Genomic DNA, 23,091 nt, shown 5'->3' with positions numbered 1-23,091 from the left:
TATTTTGTAAATGCAGGATCAGGTATTTAAACTAGTAATTGATGGTAAAACAGTGATGTTGGAACACCTTTCCTAAGAAAAAAATATTTCAGAAAATTTTCCAAATTTTAAAGCTATAATGATTTATTAAAATTATGTTTATATTTTCTTATTTTATTTATTTTTTAGGACTCTGAGAAGTATGTTGAGCAGTTACTTACACTATTTAATAGATTCAGTAAACTTGTCAAAGAAGCTTTTCAAGATGACCCACGATTTCTTACTGCAAGAGACAAGGTAATATTCCTGTATGTTAACACTGTTGTCTTAAGTTAATTGTAAAACCTAGCAACTCTTATTTTTCAACAGTGGAGGGCAACCATATTACATATGATTTCTTATATGCTTTTGCAAGGATTGGGTATGGTTGTGAACCAGAATTTAGCTAGAAATTAGCTCTCTTCCTCATTTTTTCAAGAATGTTTTCCTCTTTAGAATGTTACTGATTATTGAATTCCTCCTCATCCTTCCTTAAGACTCAGCTCAAAGTACACTTCTCTGGGAATTTCCTTGATACTCTGCCTCCTCCCACATCCTATCCCAAGCAGAGTTGATTTCTTTGTCCTACTTCCTTTCCTACGGCTCTTATGAGAGTTATATCACATTTATCCCTGTTTTCCATACCTTATTTCCCATCATTATAGTCTAGGATAATGATAATGAAACATAATATTATCCTTAAAGTTGTATCTTTTTAAATGTAGAAATTACCGTTAGTTTTTCCACTCTTAAACTACCTTTCCTTACTTCCCAAGTGAAATATTTTTCTAGACTCTAAAAAGACAATCAGCTTTCTCCAGTAGCTTTTTAAAAATCACTATGTTTAGATAGATAAATGGATAGAAAGGTACATAGGTAAATAAAATATGAAAGGGATTTAAGGGAGTGTGGAGGTAATAAGGTGGTTGGAAATATTAAATTGAATGGCCTGCAAAGGCTATATTTATTTATTTATTTATTTTTTATTTTTTACTTTATTTTGCTTTAAATACTGTATTGGTTTTGCCATACATTGACATGAATCAGCCACGGGTATACATGAGTTCCCAATCCTGAACCCCCCTCCCACCTCCCACCCCATATCATCTCTCTGGATCATCCCCGTGCACCAGCCCCAAGCATCTTGTATCCTGTATCGAACATAGACTGGCGATTCGTTTCTTACCTGATAGTATACGTGTTTCAATGCCATTCTCCCATATCATCCCACCCTCACCCTCTCCCACAAAGGCTTTATTGAGGTGACATTCAGATTAAGATTGAAGTTGATTAAGAAATAAGTCACCTGGTTGTCTGAGGGAATAATGCTTTAGCCAGAAGGGACAGCACTTGTAAAGACTCTAAGGTAAGACTGTGCCTGATATTCCAGAACCAGAAAAGAAAGAAATCATTGTGGCCAGAGTGAATTGAGTGAGGGGGAGAATAGTAAGAAATCAGAAATGAGTAGTCAGGGATAACAGGAGACCAAATCATCATAAGACTGTGAGAGCCATGGTAAGGAGTTTTAGTTCTGTTCTGAGTAGTGTAGAAACTCATAGAAAGATCTTAAACTAAATGACAGGATCTGACTTAACATTTTATCAGAATCACCTGTCTTGCTACAAAAAGAAGAGGCTGAAGGACGAAGCAAGAATATGGGTTAAGAACCAATTTAAGTAATTCAGTTAAGTAATGATGGAAACGCGGCCCAAAAGGATAGTAGGTGGAGGTAGTCAAAAGTTGTTGGATTTTTAATGTGTTGTGAAAATAGTATATACAGGACTTGATACTGGAATCAGATGTGGAATGTAAGCAAAAGAGATCAGTCAAGGATGACGCTCAGAGTTTCTGATCAGTTAAAAGTATATGCTTGCTGAGGTGAGGGAAGATGAAGACTTTGGAAGAAGCAGGTTTCGGGGAGATGGTTAAAGACTAGAAACTCTGTTCTGGACAAAGTTAACTTTGAAATGTTTATTAAACATCCATATGGCAACATCAGATCTGGAGCTTAATGGAGGGGGTGGGCCTGCAAAAATAAATTTAGGACCTTCAGCATATAGATGGTTTTTAAAGCTCTGACACTGGCTATATATAGTCTTCAAATTAAGAGTGAGGGTAGCAAAGAAAGAAACCCAAGGATTGACCTGGGGCATTCTAAAGTTAGTTATTGGAAAAATAGGAGCCATCTTTCCTGAGGAGAGAGGAGAATGCTATGCTAGAAAACAAGTGGGAAACACTCTTTGCAGGAGGAGGTAATGGTTTACTGTTTTCAAATCCTGCTGACTGGTCAGGTAAAATAAAGATCTAATTGACTGTGGTCTACATGGAGGTTGTGAATGACTTTGACAAGAATGATTGGAGTAGAAGTGTTGAAAGCCTGATTAAAACAGTTTCAAATAAGAATGGTAGTAGTGAAATTAATGACAGTGAGTTAGATAATTCTTCTAGAAGTTCAGCTTAATGAGAGACAGAGAAATATGGGGCAGTAGCTGAAGGTGGACAAAGCCAAGAGAGAATCTTTAAGATTTAAAATAATATATATGCATACTGAGGCTATAAAAATAATGGAGAAAGGGAAAATTGATGATGCTGGAAAAAGGAAATTCTGATTACTTTGGTTTTCTCAATGAAATAGGAGGTCATATCATCAGCTGAGAATATGCATAAGGGAGGAAATACTGGATATTTGAAGAAAAAGGTGATAGGAAAATATTTTCTAGGAAACTGTGTGGACAAGAGAAAATGTTATGGTTATCAGGCCGCATTAAGACCTCACTTGAGAATAATGATAATCATAACATGACAAGACCATGTTGAAATCATTAACTTGAAAAATTCTACCAGGCCAGATACATCATTAAAAAAAAGCTAATTTGTATTTTTTAGAATTACAATAATTCTTTTAACTGTATTTTAAGTATTAAAAATAATGTTCATATCTTATTTTATATTATTTGCAGGCATATAAAGCAGTTGTTAATGATGCTACCATATTTAAACTTGAATTACCTTTGAAGCAGAAGGGGTAAGTGTTTTAAATCATGTTTATAATTCTTGCATTTTACGGAGTGTGTTATATGTTATTGGATATGCATATGCAAAGTGCCCTATTTCCCTAACCCCATGAGCTTTATTTTTTGTTTTTTTAACTGTTATGATTTTGCTGCCTTTGATTATTAAAAATTCTGTCTTTATTTTAAATTTTATATTATCTCCTCTTGTGACCAAAGAATGTTGACCTTATTTTTTTAAGTTAAAAAAAAACACTTTTGTTCTTTCAGATTCTTTGCTTGTTTTTTCTTCCTCATTATTCACCAGTTACTTTATAACCTACAAAAGCATAGAGTAGAACTCTCTTCACCATGATGATTAAAAAAAGAGAAATTGGAACTAGTCCAGTGGCTAAGCCTCCACACTTCCAATGCAGGAGACTCAGGTTTGATCCCCTGGTTAGGGAGCTAGATCCCACATGCTGAAACTGAGAGTTCGCATGCTGCAACTAAAGACTCTGCATGCTGCAACTAAGACCTGGCACATCCAAATAAATAAATAAATTTTTTTCCAAAGGGATATAAATTTTAATGTAAATGTTACTATTTTTTTAAACTCATTGTTGGTGAGTTCTCATCTCAAGTAAAATGGATTTATTCATGCTAACTACTGTTATAAAAAATCTGAAAATGAAAATTAATGATCTATGAATTAATCTGAGCTAGTTATAGTATCTTTAGAGTAGTACTAAGTAGCACTAAAAGTTAATTGGAAAAATGATCTTTTGTAATTTTAAATAAATTATACATAACTTTAAAATACTTGAAAATAGGGCTTTGTTTTTTGTTTTGTTTAAATCATTTTCATTTTGTCTTTTTTGTACCATATAAGTTATATAAGTACTAGTACAGTGGAAGACACCTGGGTCATACACTTTTATAGTAACTGGCATTGTTTAGAAGGGCATTTGTTGTGTTCTCTTTATAAATATGAAACATATAACCCTGCATCTTGGAGATTTCTTCATATAAATACATAAAGGTCTTCCTTATGCTCCCGTTTCCACCTTTTTTCAATGAAAATATTCAGACTTAAGAGTAAAGTCTCCTCTGTTGCTTTATTAAATAATGTATCTCCCTGTATATCCATCAGTTAACTTTTTAAGTGCATTTCAAAAGAAGTTGCAAACATCAGTAACCATTACTCCCTAAACATTTTATCATGCAGTCATTAATTGAATATTATGTTTGTTTTGAGATAAAATTGACCTACAGTCATATCCATAAATCTTATATTTTTAATTTTGTGAGATCTGACAAATGCCTACATCCCTATTAACATAAACATTATTTTCATCATCCTTGAGAGTTACTTCATGTCCATTCCCAATCAGTCCCACCCCTATCCCCACCTTCTTCCAGAAGGCAACTATTGTTCTGATTATTTCAACATAGGTTAGGTTTGCCTAATCTAGGCCTACATAGAAATTGAATTCATAAAATAGTATATTATTTGTGTAAAACTTTTTTTCAACTCAGCATAGTGTTTTTAAGATTTATCCATGTTTTTGTATGTCACAGTGGTTGTACTATTTCACACTCCCACTAGCATATGATTTTTTCATGTATTTCCCACCAGTTTTTCATGTATTTTTTGGTATTCTTATATTTTTTGAGAATGAGGATTAAATGGTATTCTCATACATCCAGAATGACTGGATGTATGTTCCGTTATCTCAGTATAGTTTTGCTTTGTTTTATTAACTGTGTTGGGTCTTAGTTGAGGCCTGCGGAACCTTGTGTTGCAGCACACAGACTCCAGTTGTGTGTGGGCTGCAGCGTGCACAGCCTTCAGTAGTTGCGGCCGTGGGCTTAGGTGCTCCGAGGCTTGTGGGACCTTCGTTCCCTGACCAAGGATCAAACCCAGGTCCCCTGCATCGCAAGGCAGATTCTTAATAACTGGACCACCAGGGAAGTCCCCTAAGTATATTTTTGATTCCCATTTCCCTCATGACTATTGATATTGAACAGTTTTTCATGTATTTTTTGGGTATTCTTACATTTTTCTTTATAAAGTGTTCAGATTTTTTGCCTGTTTATTAGTGAGCTATGAGTTCTTATATATTCTGTATATCGGTCCTTTGTTATATGTGTGTTTTCTTTTGTGGATTCTGCTGTTTTATTTAGGAAACCTCTGTCTACATCTACCACTAGGACAAGAAGATAATCTGTTTTCTTTTGGAAGCTTTGTAATTTGTAGCTTTCACATTTAAGTCTAAGAGCCACCTTAAATTGATACTTGTATATAGTGTAAATTAGGGGTTAAATTTCATTTTTTCTTTTCTGTATGGTGGCCAGTGGTTTCATCACCACTTATTGGAAATACTTTCCATTCCCCACTGCATTGTTTTGGTGCCTCTTATGAAGAATCAAGTGACTTAAAAATATGTATGTTTTTCTAGACTTTCTATTGTATTCCAGTGAATTAAATGAATATCCTTAGGCCATTTCAAATAGTTATGATTAATAAAGTTCTGCGAAAAGTCTGTCAGCTGGTGTAACTTTGTTCTTTTTTTTTCTTGAGTGCTTTTGATACTCTAGTATTTTGCTGGTATATAGAAATATGGTTGTTTTTTATAAATTGGTCTTATATTGTTACCTTGTTAAAGTTACTAGTTCTAATAGTTCTTTTATAGATTTCCTAAAATTTTCTATGTAAAAAATCATGTAATCTCTGAATAAAAGAGTTATTTCTTTTTATGGTTTGACCCACTGGATAGGATCATAAGTACAGTGTTGAATAGAAATAGTGAGAGTGGGCGTCCTTACCTTTTTCGGCCAGCTTTGAGGAAAAGCCTTAATATTTTGTCTCTAAGTACAAAGTTAGAAGGATTTTTCATAGGGATGCTTTTTATTCATAATTTGCTGGAAAGTTTTGATGATGAATGGGTGTTGATTTACTATATGCCTTTTCTGTGTCAAATGACCATAAGGTTTTTCTTCCTTATTATTTTTTCTTTTAAGTATTTTTATTTATTTGGCTGTGTCAGGTCTTAAGTGGCAGGATGCGAGATCTTTCATTGTAGTGTGTGGGCTCAGTAGTTGCAGCACATAGGCATGTGGGATCTTAGATCCCCAACCAGGGGTCGAACCGGAGTCCCCTGCATTGGAAGGTAGATCTTAACCACTGGACTGCTGGGGAAGTCTCTTTCCTTACTCTTTTGATGTGGTGACATACACTGATGGGTGTTGGATTGCTGAGGATTGTTAAAGAAAGATTTATTTAAAGGAATTGGCTTATGTAGTTGTGTTGTCTTGTGCTTAGTTGCTCAGTTGTGACCAACTCTGCAACGCCATGGACTGCAGCTCACCAGGCTCCTGTGTCAGTGGGGATTCTCCAGGCAAAAATACTGGAGTGGGTTGCCATGTCCTCCTCCAAGGCATCTTCCCAACCCAAGGATCAAACCCAGTTCTCCCACATTGTAGGTGGATTCTTTACCATTTGAACCACCAGGGAATCCCCTCATTACTGTGTAATTGTAAAAGTAAAGTATTAGTTGCTCAGTCGTGTCCAACTCTTTGAGACCCCATGGACTGTAGCCCACCAGGCTACTCCGTCCACGGGATTTTCCAGGCAAGAATACTGGAGTGGGTCACCATTTCCTTCTCCAGGGGATCTTCCCGACCCAGGGATTGAACTCCAGTTTTCTGCCTTGTGGGCAGACTCTGTATCTGGTAGTTCTGGGAGTTGGCAAATCTGAAGTTTGTTGGGCAGGCTAGCAGGCTGGAAATTCTTGGGCAGGAGTTGATTCTACGCTTGGGACAGAATTTCTTCCTAGAAAGAAACCTCAATTCTGCCTTTTTTTTTTTTTTTTGAAAATTCATATATATTGGAATATAGTTGATTTACAACATGTTAGTTTCAGATGTACAGCAAACTGATTAACTTATACATATATATATACCGCACAATTAGACTCATCTCACATGCTAGTAAAGTAATGCTCAAAATTCTCCAGGCCAGGCTTCAGCAAATATGTGAACCGTGAACTTCCAGATGTTCAAGCTGGTTTTAGAAACAGCAAAGGAACCAGAGATCAAATTGCCAACATCCACTGGGTCATCAAAAAAGTAAGAGAGTTCCAGAAAAACATCTATTTCTGCTTTATGGACTATACCAAAGCTTTTGACTGTGTGGATCACAATAAACTGGAAAATCCCGAAAGAGAGAGGAATACCAGACTACCTGACCTGCCTCTTGAGAAACCTGTATGCAGGTTGAGAAAGCAACAGTTAGAACTGGACATGGAACAACAGACTGGTTCCAAATAGGAAAAGGAGTACATCAAGGCTGTATATTGTCACCCTACTTATTTAACTTCTATGCAGAGTACATCATGAGAAACGCTGGGCTGGAAGAAACACAAGCTGGAATCAAGATTGCTGGGAGAAATATCAATAACCTCAGATATGCAGATGACACCACCTTTATGGCAGAAAGTGAAGAAGACCTAAAGAGCCTCTTGAGGAAAGTGAAAGAGGAAAGTGCAAAAGCTGGCTTAAAACTCAACATTCAGAAATCTAAGATCATGGCATCTGGTCCCATCACTTCATGGCTAATAGATTGGGACACAGTAGCTGACTTTATTTTTTGGGGCTCCAAAATCACTGCAGATGGTAATTGCAGCCATGAAATTAAAAGATGCTTACTCCTTAGAAGGAAAGTTATGACCAACCTACACAGCATACTAAAAAGCAGAGACATTACTTTGCCAACAAAGGTCCATCCAGTCATGGCTCAGGTTTGTCCAGCAGTTATGTATGGATGTGAGAGTTGGACTATAAAGAAAGCTGAGTGCCGAAGAATTGATGCTTTTGAACTGTGGTGTTGGAGAAGACTCTTGAGAGCCCCTTGTACTGCCAGGGGCGAGCCAACCAGTCCATTGTAAAGGAGATCAGTTTCGGGTGTTCATTGGAAGGACCGATGCTGAAGCTGAAACTCCAATACTTTGGCCACCTGATGTGAAGAGCTGACTCATCTGAAAAGACCCTGATGCTATGAAAGATTGAAGGCAGGAGGAGAAGGGGACGACAGAGGATAAGATGGCTGGATGGCATCACTGACTCGATGGACATGGGTTTGGGTGGACTCTGGGAGTTGGTGATGGACAGGGAGGCCTGGCATGCTGCAGTTCATGGGGTCGCAGAGTTGGACACGACTGAGCGACTGAACTGAATGGATATATATATGTATATCCATTCTTTCTCAGACTTTTTCCCACTTCGCTTATTACAGAAGATTGAGTAGAGTTCCTTGTGCTTTAGAGTAGGTCTTTGTTGATTATCTATTTTCTATATGCATGTGTGCGTGCTAAGTCATAACCAACTCTTTGCGACCCTATGGACTGTAGCCTGCCAGGCTTCTCTATCCATGGGATACTCCAGGCAAGTGGGTTGCCATTTCCTCCTCTAGACAGTCTTCCTGACTCAGGGATCAAATCCACATCTCTTATGTCTCTTGCATTGGCTGCTGGGTTCTTAACCACTGTCACTACCTGGGAAGCCCCATTTTATATAGAGTAGTGTGTATATGTTTGTTCTATAATTTTGTCTGGTTATTTTTGGCTGTGCTGGGTCTTTGTTGCTGTCTGGGCTTTTCTCTAGTTGCAGTGAGCACAAGCTACTCTCTAGTTGTGATACATGGGCTTCTCATTGCAGTGGCTTCTCTTGTGGGAGGATGGGCTCTAGAGCGTGTGGGCTCAGTAGTGCAGCACGTGGGCTCAGTAGTTGTGGCTCTCTGGCTCTAGAGCACATGCTGATTAGTGGTCTTGCATGTGCTTAGTTGTTCTGTGGCATGTGTGATCTTACCAGACCACGAATCAAACCTATGTCTCCTGCATTGGCAGGTGGATTCTTTACACCTGAGCCACTAGGGAAGCCCAGTAGTGTATATATGTTACTCCTAAACTCTTGACTTATCCTTCCCCACCCACTTTTCCCCATTCATAACAATGTTTGTTTTCAAACTATGATTCTGTTTCTGCTTTGTGAATAAGTTCATTTGTATCATTTTTTTTTTTTTAGATTTTACTTGTAAGTGGATTCATATGATATTTGTCTTTCTCTGACTTGCTTCACTTATATGATAGGTTCTAGGTCCATCCATGCTGCTGCAAATGGCATTATTTTGTTCTTTTTATGGTTACGTAATATTCCATTGAATACATGTACCACATCTTATTTATCCATTTTTCTGTCAGTTCAGTCACTCAGTCATGTCGGACTCTTTGCGACCCCATGGGCTCCAGCACGCCAGACCTCCCTGTCCTTCACCGACTCCCAGAGCCTACTTAAGCTCATGTCTGTCAAGTCGGTGATGCCATCCAACCACCTCATCCTCTCTCATCCCCTTCTCTTCCTGCCCTCAATCTTTCCCAGCATCGGGGTCTTTTCAGATGAGTCAGCTCTTCACATCAGGTGGCCAAAGTATTGGAGTTTCAGCTTCAACATCAGTCCTTCCAATGAGTATTCAGGACTGATTTCCTTTAGGGTGGACGGGGTTGGATCTCTTTGCAGTCCATTCCTCTGTCAATGGGCATTTACTTAGGCTCCTTTCATGTCCTAGCTATTGTAAATAATGCTGCAGTGAACGTTGGGTTGCCTATATCTGTCAAGACCAGCTCGACAAGCAGGGTTTCTGAAAGCACGATACAGCGAGAGAGTGAGAAACAAGACACAAGAATTTAGAGAAAAGCGAGGATCAGGGGACCGACACCGCTCCAAGGTGAAGGTGCGGAAACTGAATCCAAGCCAGCTTGATTATACTTTCAACCGTGAATGAAAGAATAAGCAGGGAATTAAACTATAACTCATGTGGCCTTCAGGGCCAAAGAACAAAATGATCATTAACCATTGAGTAATTAGGAAACAGTAATCAATAACAAATCAGTAACTAAGACTAATATTCTTATCTATAGATTTTCCACCAGATACAGTAAACATGTGACTCTGAGATGCCACTTGAGAAACAGTCTGGGATCCATTTTCTGACCCCAGGATCATATCTTGTTTTCAAGATTATGAACTGTTCCCTCTGGACTTGTTCCAAGAGTCTTATGCCTTATAGCATCCAGTTTATCAATAATTATAAATTTCTTTTGCGGCCCTTAACGGGGCCCTCTTTTCTTTTATTCTTCCTGTCTCTTACAGTATCTTTTTGAATTATGTTTTTTTCTGGATATATGCCCAGGAGTGGGATTACTGGATCATATACTAGTTTTATTTTTAGTTTTTTAAGGACCGTCCATAACAGTTGTACCAACTTACATTCTCACCAACAGTTTAGGAGGGTTCTCCATACCCTCTCCAGTATTTATTGTTTATAGACTTTTTAGACATTAAAAAAAAATCAATTTTATTTATTTATTTGCTGTGCTGGATCTTTGTTGCTGCACAGGCTTTCCTCTAGTTGGAGCAAGCAGGGGCTGCTCTCTAGTTGGCGGTGCACCAGCTTCTCACTGTGGTGGCTTCTCTTGTTGCAGAGCATGGACTCTAGGGCAGCTTGTGGGTTCAGTAGTTGCGGCTTCCAGGCTCTAGGGCACAGGCTCAAAAGTTGTGGCCCATGGGCTTAGTTGCTCCATGGGATGTGGGATCTTCCCAGATCAGGGGTTGAATCCATGTCTCCTGCAGTGACAGACAGAGTCTTTACCACTGAGCCACCAGAGAAACCCTATTTGTAGACTTTTTGATGCTAACCCTTCTGACTGGTGGTGTGATACCTCATTGTATTTCGATTTGCATTTCTCTAATAATTGGCCATATTAAGCATCTTTTCATGTGCTTTTTGGCCATCTGTTGTTTTTCGAGAAGTGTCTGTTTAGATCTTCTGCCCATTGTTTGGGCTTCCTTGGTGGCTCAGACAGTAAAGAACCTGCCTGAAGTGCAGGAGATGCAAGTTCGATACCTGGATCAGGAGGATCCTTTGGAAAAGGGAATGGCTGCCCACTCCAATATTCTTGCCTATGAAATCCCATGGACAGAAGAGCCTGGTGGGCTACAGTCAGTCCATAGGGTCACAAAGAGTTGGACATGAATAAATGACTTTCATTTCACTTCAGTTCACTTCACTCTTTGGCTTCCCAGGTGGTGCTAGAGGTGAAGAACCCGCCTGCCAATACAGGAAACATAAGAAACGTGGGTTTATTCCCTGAACTGGGAAGATCCCATGGAGAGGGCATGGCAACCCACTCCAGTATTCTTGCCTGGAGAATCCCATGGACAGAAGAGCCTGGTGGGCTATAGTCCATAGGGTCACAAAGAGTCGGACACGACTGAAGCAACTTAGTACACATGCATGCCCATCATTTGATTAGGTTGTTTGTTGTTTTGATATTGAGCTGCATGAGCTATTTGTATATTTTGGAGATTAGTCCTTTGTCAGTCACTTCATTTGCAAATATTTTCTCCCATTTTGTAGGTTGTCGTTTCCTTTGCTATGCAAAAGCTTTTAAGTTTAATTAGGTTCCTTTTTTTTTCCCCCACAATTCTATGAGGTAGATCCAGAAAGACCTTAACTGCAGTTTATGTGGTTCTGCCTGTGTTTACGAGTTTAATAGTGGGTAGTCTTACATTTAGGTCTTTAATCCATTTGAGTTTATTTTTGTGTATAATGTTAGGAAGTGTTCTAATTTCATTCTTTCGCATGTAGCTATCCAGTTTTTCTGGCATCATCTATTGAAGAGACTGTCTTTTCTCCATTGTATATTCTTGCCTCCTGTGTCATAGATTAATCAACCATAGATGCATGGATATATTTCTAGGCTTTCTACCCTGTTCCATTGATACATATTTCGGTGTGTGTATGTTTTTTTTAATATCAATATCATGCCAGTACAGTATTGTTTGATGACTGGACTTTGTAGTATGGTCCAAAGTTAGCAGGAAGCCTGATTCCTTCAGCTCCACTTTTCTTCCTCAGGAAACATGGAATTTTTTTAAGGAAACATTTAACCAAGGTTGAATTCTTGGCATAAATTCTACTTGGTAATGTTGTATTAATTCTTTTTGTATATTCCTGGATTTAATTTGCTTATGTTCTGTTAAATGTTTTTGTTTATTTTGGGGAATGATTTACCTCTTTCTGGCCTTTGTGTCTTGAATAATTTTCATTTTTTTGATATCTTTATTGTTTTCTGATTTTAGGATTATGTTGGCCTCATAAAAAGGGTCGAGAGTTATTCTTTCCTTTTGTATGATTTTAAAAGAAATAGGTTAATTGTTATTACTTCTTCCTTAAATGTTTGGTAGAATTCATTGGTAAAACCATTTGGGCTGATAGTTTTCTCTGTGGGCAGATACTGACTACAAGTTCAATTTCTTTAATAGATACAGGGCTCTTCAAATTTTTAAATTTAATCTCAGTTTTGGTTGTGCTTTTTAAGGCATATTTTTTCTCAGTTGTCAGAATAATATATACAAAGTTGGAAGTTTCATTATCTTTTTCTCTTTGAAAATATATTGAAACTTTTTTTCTAGAACTATTTGAGAGTAAGTTGTTCATTATTCCAAGTACAGTTGTGTATATTTTCTACAAATATAATCCCAATACAGCTATCAAAATAATTAAAATTGACTTTGATGCATAATAACCATCTACTCAGATCACTAAGCTTAGCGACCATATTGTATTCTTTGTAGCAGAAGGATCCAGTACACAATTGTGTTTCACATTTAGTTGTTGTATTTCGATGGACGTGAGTTTGAGTGAACTCCGGGAGTTGGTGATGGACAGGGAACCCTGGCATTCTGCAATTCATGGGGTCGCAAAGAGTTGGACATGACTGAGCGACTGAACTGAACTGAACTGACCTTTTCCTTTGGTCTGGAACCATCTCTCCTTTGACTCTTGTTACCTTGACATTTTTGAAGATTACAGTCCAGATTTTTTGTGAGATGTTCGTTAGTTTGAGTTAATCTGATGGGTTGTTTTTTTGTTGTTGTTGTTGTTTTTTTAGATTCAGGTTTGCATCTTTGGCAGAAGTGAAAGTCTATTATTCTTACTGCATTTTTTGATTTTGTTTTAGCCATGCCACATGGCTTATGGAATCCTAGTTCCTCAACCAGGAATTGACCCTTGTCAGTGAAAGAGTGGAGCCCTAACCACTGGACCACCAGGAATTCCCTTACTGCATCTTATCTAAACGACGGTGCATGATTTTGATTTATTGCAGTATCAGTTTTATTCAGTTTGGTCACCTGATTAAGTTGGTGGCTGCCACACTTCTCCACTCAGTTATTTCCTTTTCTTTTTGTAATTAGGTATTTGTTGACAAGTACTTTACAACTGTGTAAAGATTCCATCAGTTCAGTTCAGTTCCGTTCAGTCACTCAGTTTTGTCCGACTGTTTGTGACCCCATGGATTGCAGCACGCCAGGCTTCCTATCCATCACCAACTCCCGGAGCTTGCTCAGACTTATGTCCATTGAGTTGGTGATGCCATCCAAATATCTCATCCTCTGTCATCCCCTTCTCCTCCTGCCTTCAATCTTTCCCAGCTTCAGGGTCTTTTCAAATGAGTCAGTTCATCACGTCAGATGGCCAAAGTGTTTGAGCTTCAGCTTCAGCATCAGTACTTCCAGTGAATATTCAGAACTGATTTCCTTTAGATCCCATCATTGCTTGTGAAATTTTGTTTGTACATGGATTTGTCATCTCAGTATGGATTCAGTTTACTATTACTATATTTATTCAGTGGGTTCTCTTCTTTTTGAGGCAGGGTGCTGTGCCACACGGCTTACAGGATCTCAGTTCCCAGGCCATGGCAGTTAAAACCCTGAATCCTAACCACTAGGCCACCAAGGAACTCTCATTTTGTTGTTGTTATTGTTCAGTTGCTAAGTCCTGTCAACCTTCTACAACTCCGTGGACTGAAGGATGCCAGGTTCCTCTGTCCTCCACTGTCTGCCAGAATTTGCTCAAATTTATGTCCATTGAGTTGGTGATGCAGTCTAACTATTTCATTCTCTGCCACCCTCTTCTCCTTTTGCCTTCAATCATTCCCAGCATCAAGGTCTTTTCTAGTGAGTCGGCTCTTCACCTCAGGTGGCCAAAGTATTGGGGCTTCAGCTTCAGCCTCAATCCCTCCGATGGATTATTCAGGTTTGATTTTCTTTAGGATTGACTGGTTTGGTCTTCTTGCAGTCCAAAGGACTCTCAAGAGTCTTCTCCACACCATAATTCAAAAGCGTCAATTCGTCAATGATCAGCCTTCTTTTTTGTGGTCCAGCTCTCACATCTGTACATGACTACTGGAAAAACCATAGTCTTGACCATACCGACCTTTGTCAGCAGTAATGTCTCTGCTTTTTAATATGCTGTTTAGATTGGTCATAGCTTTAACTCTCAGGCAGCAAGTGTCTTTTAATTCATGGCTAGAGTCAGTGTCCTCAGTGATTTTGGGACCCAAGAAAACAAAATCTGTCACTGCTTCCACTTTTTCTCTATCTATTTGCCATGAAGTGGTGGGACCAGATGCCATGATTTTAATTTTATTCATGTTGAGTTTCAGGCCAGCATTTTAACTCTCCTCTTTCACCCTCAACAAGAGACTCTTTAATTCCTCTTCTCTTTCTGTTTTTAGAGTGGTATCATCTGCATATGTGAGGTTGTTGATATTTCTCCCAGGAGTCTTAATTCCAGCTTGTGATTCATCCAGCCTGACATTTTGCATGATGTACTCTGCATAGAAGTTGAATAAGTAGGGTGACAATATACAGCCTTGCTGTACTCCTGTCCCAGTTTTGAACTAGTCAGTTCTTCCATGTCTGGTTCTAACTGTTAACTTCTGACCCTTATACAGGTTTCTCAGAAAATGGGTAAGGTGCTCTGGTACTCTCATCTCTTAAAGAATTTTCCACAGTTTTTTGAGATCCACACAGTCAAAGGCTTTAGCATAGTCAGTGAATCAGAAGTAGATGTTTTCCTGGAACTCCCATAATTTACTTTTATTTTTTATTTTCATTTTCAAATTATCCTAGGTTTCACAGTGGCAACTAGTTTCTGAGTCCTTTTAACAGTAAATTCTTCCTTTCTTTTTGGCACATGAGGTTTCCAGATTCATTTTGCAATTTATGTTGTCTGGCCACAGGATTAGCCATTTTGACAACTCTGACAAAGTCCTTGTTGATTTTAGTGGATGTTGGTATTTAGAGAGCAAAATCTGGTGCTGGGTGTATTCATTGGTATTGTTGCTTCACTGGTCTAGTCCCCCTCAGTTGGCAAACTAGGGTAGGGATGGACAAAAGCATTTTAAACTATAGAACCTGGCCTTGTTTCTTTGTGGATACACGCCCCAGCCTGCTAAGGCTCTGACTCCCCCAACTGGGCCACTCCATACATGAATGCCTTCCTCATCCAACTGGAGCCTTAACACTTCCCCTTTTGCCTTCCCTTTGCATGGACACCCTCCTTTCTTATTTGTTCTCTCGTACTCCATGCCTGGCCACTCCTTCTCATCCGTATACCCCTTGTCTGTTGGTTTTTTGCTTTTTTAAAAAAAATTCATTTAGCTGCACCAGGTCTTAGTTGCAGCATGTGGGATCTAGTTTTCTGACCAAGGATCGAACCTGGGCCCCCTGCATTGGGAGCTGAGAGTCTTAACCACAGGACCAGCAGGGAAGTCCCTGTCTGTTGGTTTTTGACACCTGGATGCTACTCCTTTCTAGTGAACGTCTAATTTGCCAAGCTTAGGCTCTAACACCAGAGAAGGCAACGGCACCCCACTCCAGTACTCTTGCCTGGAAAATCCCATGGACAGAGGAGCCTGATGGGCTGTAGTCCATGGGGTTGCAAAGAGTCGGACACTATTGAGCGACTTCACTTTCATGCGTTGGAGAAGGAAATGGTAACCCACTCCAGTATTCTTGCCTGTAGAATCCCAGGGACGGCGGAGCCTGGTGGGCTGCCATCCATGGGATTGCACAGAGTCGGACACGACTGAAGCGACTTAGCAGCAGCAGCAGCAGCAGCAGCAGCAGGACTTCCAGGGGGTCCATTGGTTAAGAATCTGCCTGCCAATGCAGAGAGCACAGGTTCGATCCCTGGTCCAGGAAGATCTCCACATGCCATGGGGCAACTAGGCCAATGTAAAACAACTACTGAGCCCACATGCGTTAGAGCCCATGCTCTACAACAAGAGAAGCCACCACAATGAGATGCCCTCATGCTGCAGCTAGATAGTAGCCTCCACTCCTTGCAATTAGAAAAAGCCTGTGTGCAGCAGCAAAGACCCAGCACAGCCATAAATAATTTTTTTTTAAGTAGAAGTGAAATTAATCATTCCTGAGTTTATAATTGGAAGGGGAAAAAAGTTACATCTACTTCATTAGACAAAAAAATTTTGTGCATGCATGTTTTATACACATACACAATTATGTTGTTTTGTTATGTTGTGTACTTATAATTTCTGATAATGGTTAAATTTTATATATATATACACAATTTTTAAATGTTGAGTTTAAATTTATTTACATATATAGCTTAGAGAAGTAGGGTAAAGAATAAAAGACTTTCAAGCATAAAATACAATACACTGGTTTTAAAGTTTTGTTGGGAAAGTGAAATAGTGATATAAGTTCATTGTCTAAGGAAAGTTTGTTTATAGTTTTTTTTTTAATGGATAATGATAGATATATCACTGTGAAATTTAGGTTACATTTTATATGTTTCAAAGAGTAAAGTAACATTTTAATCTATTTTTAATTGATGTTCTGAGTCAGGTCAGTAAAAAGCAGAAGAGGATATTGTGTGACATCTTGCTGATAAGTTGAACACTGAATGCTTTAAAAAAATTTTTTAATTGTTAACTTAGAAGTATACAAGGCTTCCCTGATAGCTCAGTTGGTAAAGAATCCACCTGCAATGCAGGAGACCCTGGTTCTATTCCTGGTTCAGGAAGATCTGCTGGAGAAGGGATAGGTTACCCACTCCAGTCTTCTTGGGGTTCCCTTGTGGCTCAGCTGGTAAAGAATCTGCCTGCAATGTTGGAGACGTGGGTTTGATCCCTGGGTTGGGAAGATTCCCTGGAGAAGGGAAAGGCTACTCACTCCAGTATTCTGGCCTGAAGAATTCCATGGACTGTATAGTCCATAGGGTCATAAAAAGTTGGACACGACTGAGCGACTTTTGCTGTGAGTATACAAGGATTTACACAGTTTTCAATACTATTTTAGCAGCATCTGAATAAAATCTTTTAAAGATTATCGGCAAAGCTGCCTCTAGAATGAGACTAGGAAGCATGTAGCTCACAAAATTCAAGGAGGTCTCTCTCAGTGTTCTGTAAGTGTACTTACAGGAGCCCAAGAGTGACTGCCTTCTTGAGCTATGCAACCTCAGTGTAGACTTCCTTACCCTAGTCCCACTGGATTTATAGAACATAACAAATCTGTGAAAAATTGGCTTTAGAAAAAATTTTTGCAGATTGAATCATTTTTAATCACCTGCTTTTAATTTGTTGTTTAGGGTGGGATTAAAAACTCAGCCTGAATCAAAATGCCCTGAGCTGCTTGCCAATTACTGTGACATGTTGCTAAGAAAAACGCCATTAAGCAAAAAGCTAACCTCTGAAGAGATTGAAGCAAAGCTTAAAGAAGTGGTACGTAATTTTTTCTAACTTCAAATTTGTAATTATGTTTGAATTTATGATTATAAATAAAAATAAATTTTTTATTTTGATTATAAAGCTTTCTGTGATAGCATCAGTTTTTCTTTAAAGTATATACCTATAAGCAACTAACATTATAAAATTTTGCCAGTAAAGACATCTTTGGTTTTTTTACTGAAAATTTTTACACTATAGCTGTCAGAAAAGGAAATAGCATTTAATTTTTCCCCTTTCTTGATTCTTTTTTAAAAGTCAATTAAATTCTAACTCCTGTTAAAGGACAGCAAAAGGAAAGACAGAGCTAGCTGGTGGTGTTTGGATCCCCCAGTTGAGAGACTGGGAGTTTTTCACTTCTATTTTGGGAGGGCCCAAAATAGATAACTATGGATGAATAAGTATAGATAAAAAGTTAGTTGCTTTCATATTTGTTTATCTCTGCTTGTTGTCGTAATATGATATAAGCCAAGGACATCAAAGAGGAAAAAATTAGTAAGTGAAGATGTAGAGAAAGTATAGACCAAAAGGGTTAGAAAGGGAATACCCTACCATTTCATGCCAGTCAGAATGGCTCCTGTCCAAAAGTCTACAAGCAATAAATGCTGGAGAGGGTGTGGAGAACAGGGAACCCTCTTATACTGTTGGTGGGAATGCAAATTAGTACAGCCACTATGGAGAACAGTGTGGAGATTCCTTAAGAAACTAGAAATAGAACTGCCTTATGACCCAGCAATCCCACTGCTGGGCATACACACCAAGGAAACCAGAATCAAAAGAGACACGTGTACCCCAATGTTCATCGCAGCACTATTTAGAATAGCCAGGACATGGAAGCAACCTAGATGTCCATCAGCAGATGAATGGATAAGAAAGCAGTGGTACATATACACAATGGAGTATTACTCAGCCATTAAAAAGAATACATTTGAATCAGGTCTAATGAAGTGGATGAAACTAGAGCTTATTATGCAGAGTGAAGTAAACCAGAAAGCAAAACACCAATGCAGTATATTAAGGCATATATATGGAATTTAGAAAGATGGTAATGATAACCCTGTATGCGAGACAGCAAAAGAGACACAGAATTATAGAACAGTGTTTTGGACTCTGTGGGAGAGGGTGAGGGTGGGATGATCTCAGAGAATAACAATGAAACATGTATATTATCATATGTGAAACAGATCACCAGTCCAGGTTCAGTGCATGATACAGGGTGCTTGGGGCTGGTGCACTGGGATGACCCAAAGGGATGGGATGGGGAGGAAGGTGGGAGGGGGGTTCAGGATGGGGAATACATGTACACCCATGGCAGGTTCATGTCAGTGTATGGCAAAACTAATATAATATTGTTTAAAAAATAAATAAATAAATAAAAAATAAAAAGGGAATACCCTGGTGGTTCAGTGGTTAGGACTTGCCACTTTCACTGTCTGGGCTGAGGTTCAATCTCTGGTCAGGGAACTAAGACCCCCCCCGAAGCTGCACAGCACAGCCAAAAAGTCGGGTGGAGTGGTAGTTAGAGGGCAGATTAGTGTCAGAATAAAATGAAGAAGAAACATAGAAGAAAAAAATATAGGGGGGAACCACTGATTTTCATATAAAGTTTTGTCACATTTTATATAAAATCTCAAAAATTGATGTTTCTAGGAACTAAAATGTTATTTGGTTATAGTCTCAAGTTTGCTAACTTCTTGAAGTATTAAAGTAGTCTATCAGGACTGGTTGTTTTTCAGAGATGGGCAATTTAGTAGGCCTCTATCTGTATATGCTTATATAAATCTCTGAATTTTGACAACAAGGGATATAGAAAGGTCCAAGTGAGAGAGGAATGGCTAAGAGTGTATGTATATTGAAAATAACTTTGTTTTCTATACAGCTCTTGGTACTTAAATATGTACAAAACAAAGACGTTTTTATGAGATATCACAAAGCTCATTTGACACGACGTCTTATATTAGACATCTCTGCTGATAGTGAAATTGAAGAGAATATGGTAGAGTGGCTAAGAGTAAGTAAAATTTTTAAAACTATTTGATTTTCTTAAGATAGCATATGGTTCATATGTATTTGTAAGTAATGTATTTTGGTGATATTTTCATATTGAAGAAATAGGGAGTTGTTTTGTTAAAATACTGTACTATTATTAATCTGAATTTGCATTGACTATGTTTTTAGTGTATTTATAAATGGTGAACTCAGTTTCTGAAATTAAACTTTTTATTTGCAAAAAAAAAAAGAAATAGGGAACGTTTTATAAGAATATAGCATCAATTATATAAAATAAAATAAAATTTTGTTAATAAAGAGCAACTTTGCTCTTCCTTTGCTTCTGTTGTTTCACTCTTTTGTATCTCCACCCTCATTGAACTGACCTTATTAAATAAGCTAAAGGACAAATCATTTCAGTTTTAAGATAAGTTTAGTACTAAGTATTTAGCCATTGAGAAGTTTGTAAATCACCTATAAAGGAAAAAGAGCCAGTACATAAAAGGTGATGGCTTATTTATGTTAATCGGTACTCATTATGGTCAAATTCCCGTATTAAAATGCTTTAAATCTGTTCCTTTTAGTTCATTTTAGTGGAATTTGAGTTATATTAGCGTACCATAAGTGAATGTCTTTCATTTATACACATGGTGTTATATAATATTATATTAATATATGATAGTAAAATATGCATACAATTGTATGTTTGTATTATATATATATATGCTTTTCATTTATATGTGTATTTCACATTAAAGATTTGCAGATAGCCCTGCTTTGCATGGTAGTATGGGATAGTAGAAATTACTGTGCAGGTTATCTTAATATAAACAATCACTGGGAAATTATTATTCCCAGTGTTTTGTGACTTAGAAATTTTTGTCAAAATACTAGAAACTCTGTTATAAATTATAGGAAAAAGAAAAATTAGTAAAATTAATGTATTTAGTATACCATGTAAATATTTAAAACAAACTTTGTAATTTAAAGTGATTTTTTCTTTGTAAAAGTCTTAAAGAGTAGTTAGGAAAGTATTTGAAATTCACGTGTCGGATATCGTATCTAGAATATATAAAGAACTCTTACAACCCAACAGTGAAGACAATCAGTTAAAAATGGACAAAATATTAGAATAGACATTTCCTCACAAAGATATGCAAATGTCTAATAAGTGCATGCAAAGATGTTCAACATCATTAATCAGTAGAGAAATGCAAATCAAAGCCACAATAAGATGCCATTTTACTTTCACTGGGATAGCTGAAAATTCAGACCATGACAAATATTGGCGAGGAAGAGAAGAAATTGGAACCCTCATGCATTGCTGATAGGAGTGTAAAATGGTGCAACCACTTTGGAAAACTGACAGTTCCTCAGAAAGCCAAACATAGTGTTGACCTGGCAGTTCTACTCCTAGATAATTCCACTTATGAGAAATAAAAACATATGAACACATAAAAACTCGTACATGAATGTTCATAGCATCATTATTCATAATAGCTAAAAAGTGAAAACCCAAAGGTCAATCAGCTGATAAATAGATAAAATATGGTTTAGTCTAATATAGTGGAATGGTCTAGTTGTTTTCTCCATTTTCTTCAATTTCAGTCTGAATTTGGCAATAAGGAGTTCATGATCTGAGCCACAGTCAGCTCCCGGTCTTGTTTTTGCTGACTGTATAGAGCTGCTCCATCGTCGACTGCAAAGAATATAATCAGTCTAATTTCGATGTTGACCATCTGGTTATGTCCATGTGTAGAGTCTTCTCATGTTGTTGGAAGAGGGTGTTTGCTGTGACCAGTGCATTCTGTTGGAATTCTATTAGCCTTTGCCCTGCATCATTCTGTAATCCAAGGCCAAATTTGCCTGTTACTCCCGGTGTTTCTTGACTTCCTACTTTCGCATTCCAGTCCCCTATAATGAAAAGGACATCTTTTTGGGGTGTTAGTTCTACAAGGTCTTGTAGGTCTTCATAGAACTGTTCAGCTTCTTCAGCGTTACTGGTTGGGGCATAGGCTTGGATTACTGTGATATTGAATGGTTTGCCTTGGAGACGAACAGAGATCATTCTGTCGTTTTTGAGATTGCATCCAAGTGCTGCATTTAGGACTCTTTTGTTGACCATGATGGCTACTCCATTTCTTCTGAGGGATTCCTGCCCACAGTAGTAGATACAATTGTTGTCTGAGTTAAATTTACCCATTCCAGTCCATCTTAGTTCACTGATGCTGAGAATGTTGACGTTCACTCTTGCCGTCTCCTGTTTGACCACATCCAGTTTGCTTTGATTCATGGACCTAACATTTCAGGTGCCTCTGCAATATTGCTCTTTACAGTGTCAAACCTTGCTTCTATCACCAGTTCCATTCACAGCTGGGTATTGTTTTTGCTTTGGCTCTATCCCTTCATTCTTTGTGGAGTTATTTCTCCACTGATCTCCAGTAGCATATTGGGCACCTATCAACCTGGGAAGTTCATCTTTCAGTGTCCTATCTTTTTGCCTTTTCATACTGTTCGTGGGGTTTTCAAGGCAAGAATACTGAAGTGGTTTGCCATTCCCTTCTCCAGTGGACCACATTCTGTCAGACCTCTCTACCATGACCTGTCAGTCCTGGGTGGCCCCTATGGCATGGCTTAGTTTTATTGAGTTAGACAAGGCAGTGGTCCATGTGATCAGATTGGCTAGTTGTCTGTGATACTTAACATTCTCCAAGCCAGGCTTCAGCAATACATGAACCATGAAATTCCAGATGTTTAAGCTGGTTTTAGAAAAGGCAGAGGAACCACAGATCAAATGCCAACATCCACTGGGTCATCAAAACAGCAAGAGAGTTCCAGAAAAACATCTATTTCTGCTTTATTGACTATGCCAAAGCCTTTGACTGTGTGGATCACAATAAACTGTGGAAAATCCTGAACAAGATGGGAATACCAGACCACCTGACCTGCCTCTTGAGAAACCTGTATGCAGGTCAGGAAGCAAAGTTAGAACTGGACATGGAACAACAGACTGGTTCCAAATAGGGAAAGGAGTACATCAAGGCTTTATATTGTCACCCTGCTTATTTAACTTATATGCAAAGTACATCGTGAGAAATGCTGGGCTGGAGGAAGCACAAGCTAGAATCAAGATTGCTGGGAGAAATCTCAATAACCTCAGATATGCAGATGACACCACCGTTATGGCAGAAAGTGAAGAGGAACTAAAAAGCCTCTTGATGAAAGTGAAAGAGGAGAATGAAAAAGTTGGTTAAAGCTCAACATTCAGAAAACTAAGATGGCATCTGGTCCCATCACTTCATGGCAAATAGATGTGGGAACAGTGGCTGACTTCATTTTCTTGGTCTCCAAAATCACTGTAGATGGTGATTGCAGCCATAAAATTAAAAGACGCTTACTCCTTGGAAGGAAAGTTATGACCAACCTAGACAACATATTAA

The 23,091-nt window shown here is 38.2% G+C and overlaps 1 protein-coding gene across 2 annotated transcripts in view; it reads left to right on the top strand.

Annotated features, from left to right (window-relative positions):
* Positions 1-23,091, top strand: part of CUL5 (cullin 5) — a 126,774-nt gene that overhangs the window by 87,617 nt on the left and 16,066 nt on the right. For both annotated transcript variants that reach the window (XM_018059842.1, XM_005689418.3), the window contains exons 10-13: positions 169-276; positions 2,979-3,043; positions 17,527-17,659; positions 19,542-19,673. In XM_018059842.1, coding sequence (XP_017915331.1) covers positions 169-276; positions 2,979-3,043; positions 17,527-17,659; positions 19,542-19,673 — 438 coding nt within the window. The remainder of the gene's footprint in view (positions 1-168; positions 277-2,978; positions 3,044-17,526; positions 17,660-19,541; positions 19,674-23,091) is intronic.

The sequence above is a fragment of the Capra hircus genome, chromosome 15 (assembly GCF_001704415.2).
Source record: "Capra hircus breed San Clemente chromosome 15, ASM170441v1, whole genome shotgun sequence".
Classification (NCBI taxonomy): Eukaryota; Metazoa; Chordata; class Mammalia; order Artiodactyla; family Bovidae; genus Capra; species Capra hircus.
This window is presented reverse-complemented; position numbering and strand designations above follow the sequence as displayed.